The following is a 6,543-nucleotide window of genomic DNA, read 5'->3' as shown; positions in this document are numbered from 1 at the left end:
CCCATGGAACGTCCTGTACACCCTCACGCTTACAGGGATCCTGTTCAGGTCTCTCAGGCCTGTACGTGTACATATGCAAATCGCGTGCCTCAGCCAAAGCTTCCCTCCGTCTGAGCGCACCGCCCCGGGGCCTCCCCTTCATCCCCGGTTGCTCTGACACGCCGCGGAGCGCCGGCGCGAAGGAGTTAAGGCGGCCGGGACCCCCGTCGCCCGCACCCCCGCCGCCGGGGCCGGGCCCCTTCCCCCCGCCGCCGAGCAGCATCCTGACGTCAGCCCCGCGCACAGCGCAGGGGACGCGCTAGCGGGCGGCGCGGGGCTCGGCGCGGCGGCGGCGGAGACCGGCGGCGGGCGGCTGCGAGCGGCCGGGGAGCGCGCTGCCGCCGCCCACAGCCCCCGCCAGCATGTCCGCGAAGGAGCGGCAAAAGGGCAAAGTGACCAAGGACAGCGTCACCCTCCTGCCCTGCTTCTACTTCGTGGAGGTGAGTGGCCGCCGCCGCCGAGCGGGCCCCTCGGGAGCAGCCGCGGGGGCGGCGGGGCTGGCGGCGGGCGCGGGGGGCTGGCGGCGGGCGCGGGGAGCGGCGCGCCTCGGAGGCTTTCCGCGGCGAGTGCCGCTGTCCCCGCGGAGAGGGAGCTCGCCTCGGCACTGTTTCCGCACCGTCTGATGCAAAATCCTTACGTGATGCTTTGCCTTACCGAAATCAGCATCGAAGCCCCCCATAAGGAGCAGGCGTAAAATAACCTGTTCTTTGCACTCTTTTTCAAGTGGGCATTATTTCTAAGAATTACTCAGAAAATGAAAGCGTTGCTCAACTAAATCATGCTATGTGCACAGGAACCTCTCGGGAGGAAGACATGTTTCAAGAAGGGCTGGCTTCTAGGCAAACGCCGCTCGCATTGCTTTGGTAGAATAAAAATCATGTTCGTAAGGGAATGCTTAGGAAAATAGAAATGGGCGCAAAATGATAATCAGTGGTATGTTTTTACCGACCCCTGGATTATGTGCTTCCTCTAACAGAGCTAAAAATGTCTGTTTTGAAAACGGAATGAGGTTCTCAGCACATCTTAAAGACCAAAATCTGCTATGGCTGCTCAGCTGGTAGCAGGTGGAGTTGCAGAGGCACTAGCTGCTTGGTGTGTCACTTGGAGGCATTTAGGCCCCCTGGAAAGTACAGTCACTTATGTACTTCTGTAAGATCATGAGTAAACACAGTTTAAGCTTAAGGAAATTGGTGTGATGTGAATTTGCTTAATGGCACAGCAGTAAGAGGGAGGTAAAAATGTTTTATGGATTGAGCAAAGTGTTTCAGGTGACCCCACTCCCAGGGAAGTGACTGAGGCAATTTGAGGCACCGTGTAATTTACCTCAGAGAGAGATTGTGAAAATAATGTGAAGAACTTCACGGTAAAATAGGGTGTAAGTTAACTATAATTGGTATGCTAAATAAAAGCATAAAAATATATACAATACTTAATGTATAAAATATTAAAATATAAACATTGGGTGAAATATAAAACAAACATTATTTTCTTTCAGGGCACTTGAAGGCCTTTGGAGGTTCTCTAGGAGGTAGAAGGGGTCAGGTTGAGAAGGGACTTTAGGTACCAGTGGAGTGTCTCTGTCCCCCGTGCTCCCTCAGCACCTGGACATGGTCAGGAGCTAACCCAAAGTAAGCTGCACCAACTGGAAAGCTTTGCAGAGGCTGGTATGGAAGCATCAGACCCATCCTATCAATGTAATTAGGCCTGCTCAAGAAAAGCCCTTTGATGGAAGGCGCTTGCTGTGCCATGTGTCTTACCTTAACTTTGCATAGGAGGGAGAGGTCAAGCTTGGAGAAGCCCCTAAAAAAAGGTAGGGGCTTCCTCACTCTCTGTGCTATCTTCGTTGTTTTGGGAATCCAGACAGGAAGGGAGATTGCTGGACCTCAGCTCGGGCATAACTCTGATGCAGGGGACGATGTAGAGATCCTGCAAGACACAACAGAACTGTGCTGTTCGGTGGGCTGTGCTTTGGCCTGCAGCAAGATGGGATGAAATACAGAGCAGCAGCACGAAACGTGTACCTGCTGCTCAAAAGAGTTGCCTTATATAATATTAATTGTATACTTTGTAGTTCCCCTAGAAGCTCCCCGTAGCTGTTACAAGGAATAAGGCAAAGGATTCTGCAAGCAATGAAGAACTTAGACTGAGCTCTGTGTACAGTTCCCACATGAAGCAGGCGAGTTCTCCACTCTGGTGTGGACTCTTAAGACCTGCAGCAAGTCATTTACAGCTAGATCTAAAAAGAGGTGGAGATCTCTTCAACACCCAGCTGCTCTGAGAGAGAGTCAGAGTCCTTACTTAACAGAATGGTCTCCTAATGAACTTTGAGGACTTCTATGTTATTCAGTCACAGCAGCAGAGTCTAGAGCCTGCGCGAGCCCTTCCCCCCCAAGAGCGAGTTCTAATTATTGAACTGCAGACTTATGGCCCCTCTTGAACTGATGAACATGTAGGTATTCAAGTAAAAGCCACATCATGAGAAAAAATTGACTGCAATACACCTGAGCCTAAACATTGATTAGGATACTCTTTGGTGAGTTATCAGCCCTCTCCCATTACACAGCAGGAGGATTTGAAACCATTTCCCACATTTTAGTTGAGTACTCAAATCACTTGAGTGAAAGGGTGACAACAATTCATACGATATTTAGAAAGAAACACTTAGCTTGTGTTATTTGTGTACACCCACCCTGCATTTACCCACATGTGCACTAATTCTAATCAGAGTAATGAGAATGCCTTTCTAGAGCTTTGTAGCACAGGCAGATGCCAGCACTTCAACAGCATCAGAAAAAGGACATGATGGCTTAGATTCTTCTGTTGTAATTGGCTCAAGGAGAACCAAAGATTGATTTGTACCTCATAAAGAGGAATTTAATCAAAGATAATTTAATTGCAATGAGAAGTTCACAAGTGTAAGGGATACAGGAGTCACCCAGTGTGGTTGACTGGCATTACTATGTAATATGGATTTCCTTTGTAAGCAGGAGGTAAGTTCCTAATGCGATCCAACAACAGCCAACTACTTAAAAAAAAAAAAAAACTTACCTAATTTAATTAAGGTTCTCTGAATTTTAAAGCTTTTACTTTCATGAATGGTAGTTGAACGGATGATGGGAAACAGGCTTTCAGCCTCTTTCCTCTGAGTGCTGTAAATTCTTTTATGGTTTTTTCTTCTGCCCCTCATTCACTTTAATTTTACCTGTCCCATTCATAGCAGACAGTCCCTCCCCACCCTGAATTGCAACAAAAAACCATAGCACGTTAAGTTTGCACCTTCAAACAAGAAAATTAGGGTTTGCTGTCATCCACTTTGCATCAAAACCTAGGAGGTCTAGGCTAAAGGAAAAGCAGATTGGTTAGAAAATAGATTACAAAAAAGTGCTGTTTTTTCTCTCAAACACTAGACAAAAGGAAAGACATGGGAAAAAAAAGATGTTGGGTCAAGGAGGAAGTCAAAATTCCAAAGCGGTAGGAAAGGGATATGTTCACGTTGTACAAATGAAATGTATTATACAGTTAGAGAGTGAAAAAATATCTGTAATAACTAATATAATTCAGGCATGCAGAACAAGTAAAGACAGATTCTCTGCTTCAGAAGGACGTTCTCTTTAGAGATAGCAGCAAACATACACTTCTGACACTGAGGGTTTTCTGCTATTAAGATCCTTAAGAATGTGTTATGAATGAGACTAACTCCTGTAAACAAGCGTGCTTGGTGGCAGCAACTTTCAGGATTGGACAAAATATGATTACGTAGAATGTGTGCAGGCCAGCTGATGGTTAACTTCAAAAGAAATACTCCGGGCCTGGTTTTGGTTTCAGTCTAATTTAAGAATAATTCAAACTAGCAGATTTTACCAATAACAGAGTTAAAACATAAAACCAATGTGCCCCTCTTAAGATCATTGTTATCACTAGAGCTATGCTTCACTTACACAGGAAAAGCAAAAGGAGAATCAGGCTAGAGCTTTGGAAGACATAGAAATGAAAAGGAAATAAAATGAAGAGATGGAGCTTCTGAAAAATGTGGATGGGTCATTCTCTAAAAACATCAGAGGGAAACAAATGAGCATTATGAAATAAATCTTAACACATTTTCAATTACATATTTTCAAGTTTCATGATTCATAAAATAAAATAACTTGATGATTTATCCTATGTATCATAAGAATGTTTTAGGGGTTATTTTAAAACACTGGTAATACTTCTGCTTAGCAGAGCCTCTGATCAGCATACACTCCTGAGAGCTAAATAGTTTTAAATTGCCTTGTGCATCATGCTTACCTGAAGCACGTGGTAATCAGCACTGCCAGGCAGTTTGGCGTGTTTTATTCCTAATTATGCTTGTGGCATTTTAGGGTTCTGTAGACTGTATGGGTTATCTGAGCTTCATTTGCATAGCTGAGAAAGACAAAACTTGCCATGAAAATTCATAGTCCCTCTGGCCTAGTGGGAATTCACTTTCATGGTAAAAAGTCTACATGCCTCTGGGAGATACTGAAAATGAGTATTCCTGGAATAAGTTTTGCTTTTTGTTAACTGCCTTTCTTTTCATTGTATTCAGAGTATATCATAAGTATATTCACTTACAGAAGAAATACAGATGTCTCGCATTTTGATATGAATCTGGAAAACTTCCAGGGTGTTATAGTTTCTTTTCCTGGCAGAATGCTCACACTTTAAAGGCAGGACAGATAGATACGTTTCTTCTTGGTGAAGGAAAAAGACTGTCTTCACCCATGCTATCCCACTTCAGAAACTCCTGGTTTAAATCCTGGTTTCACAGAGGTCGCTATGAATTTTGCCTTTGACTTCTGTGGCACTATTGCTTCATCCAGTGCCCGAGATGTGGGAATGCAAAAGGCCAAGATGTTGTCAATCTGAGTGACTTGATGCACTTATTCTCCAGCTAAATTGTGTTCCTGTGGCACAGCCTTCATCTGTTGGTTGCTTAACTTCCAGGGCCTAAAATCGGAGACATTTCAGACAATGTCCCTTGTACAGTTAAATTTTTTCCTTACGTTGTCTTCTAGACCCTTGTGTACGATGCATGCCTACAGATACAGGTAGCTGCTTTTTCTACATTTTCCAGAGCACAGCCAGGAGTTAATCATGCCGGGATTGTTTGGAAACACTTCTTTCAGTACTGGAAGACCACTTATTTTTCTTGTTCCCCAAAGGAGCTGGAATTCTCACCAGTAGAAAGCACAAAGATCTGTTATCATTGTAGGACTCCAGGCTGCAAAACGCAGGAGGTCATCAGCTTCCATTGAAGTAAATGCATGTAGAGAATGTTCACTATGTCTCAGTACCAGATGCTTTATTTCCTCTTGTTTCTAACATACACTGACAGACCTAGGTTTGAAACATCAAATGTTTGTACACATCACTTGGTAGCTCAGGGCCACTTCTCAGTCACATCTGGAATTTTTTTCAGCTATTCAGGCATACATGACCCACCACATTTAAATTATGCACTTTGTCCCCTGCAAGTCATGTATAGGTGTGATGGCAAGAGACACAAAAAGCCAAGGGAGTGCAGCGATTAGAATAAGAGTAGAAGGATAGTGGGCTATAGGGCTAAATCTTTCTTCATAAGAACAGGATGTTTAGATGTAGTGTAAGAGTTAAACTATACCGCTGTGTCTTGGAGGCACAGTGTAGTCACATTTCTCTCTAGATCGGTGTTCTGTTATGCTTATATTAGCCTTGGGGGGTGGGGGGGGACACCAACAAAAAACCCCAACTGTAGAAGATGAAATTATGCCCATACTGTGGAAGTAGCATAATACTTTCCAAATACATTGCTTTTTCTCTCAAAAGAGTCAACCATGTGTAAGGGGAGGGGAAGAAGGAGAAATACACTTAACAGTCTGCTCATTGAGCTGACCTTGTCATGTGGCTGACTCACAGAGGATAGATGTCAGATTTGTTTATAACAGTGCATTAGAGACCAGCATCCCCAAAATATTAAGGGGCTATCCACAGCCTGAGGAGGCTGCTGTGCATTCAAAGCAGCTATATAATTCATTGGCCAAGTCATCAACGTTACATCCTCCACATCACTTCTGTGCTTATAGAAGAGCCGTACAGCCTACATACTACCAGCTTTTAGCAGAAGATAAGCAGAAAAGAGGAACAAAAAGGGAGGTGTCAGGCCTGTGCCAAGGCTGTCCTGGGAGAAAAAACGCAAATTCCACATGTTAGATCTCCCTCTGTGTTTGGCTACTTGCTTGGCAAGTGGAGAGTTTGAGTAGTTCATAGTGAAAGAAGGCCGTGCTCCATCCTTCTGACCTAATACCCCAGTAGTAAAAGGAGGCCTGAATATGTTAGAAATTGAAGAAGATTCATTTATCCAAATGATTACCTCTTCCAAAAATTTATAACCCCTCTCTGTGATTTTCTTCTATAATTGTTAAAAATCTGTTACTCTGCAGCCAAAATTAATTTGTGGAACCTTATGTACACAGGAGCTGAGCTGTTACAAACATTGTATCTTGA

At 44.2% G+C, this 6,543-nt stretch overlaps 1 protein-coding gene across 2 annotated transcripts in view; it reads left to right on the top strand.

Moving 5' to 3' along the window:
• The first annotated feature begins 401 nt into the window (after positions 1–401).
• Positions 402–6,543, top strand: part of PLPPR4 (phospholipid phosphatase related 4) — a 29,774-nt gene continuing 23,632 nt past the window's right edge. For both annotated transcript variants that reach the window (XM_050901096.1, XM_050901095.1), the window contains exon 1: positions 402–479. In XM_050901096.1, coding sequence (XP_050757053.1) covers positions 402–479 — 78 coding nt within the window. The remainder of the gene's footprint in view (positions 480–6,543) is intronic.

The sequence above is a fragment of the Gymnogyps californianus genome, chromosome 8 (assembly GCF_018139145.2).
Source record: "Gymnogyps californianus isolate 813 chromosome 8, ASM1813914v2, whole genome shotgun sequence".
NCBI lineage: Eukaryota > Metazoa > Chordata > Aves > Accipitriformes > Cathartidae > Gymnogyps > Gymnogyps californianus.
The sequence above is the reverse complement of the archived record's forward strand: the minus strand, read 5'-3'. Positions and strand labels throughout refer to the sequence as shown.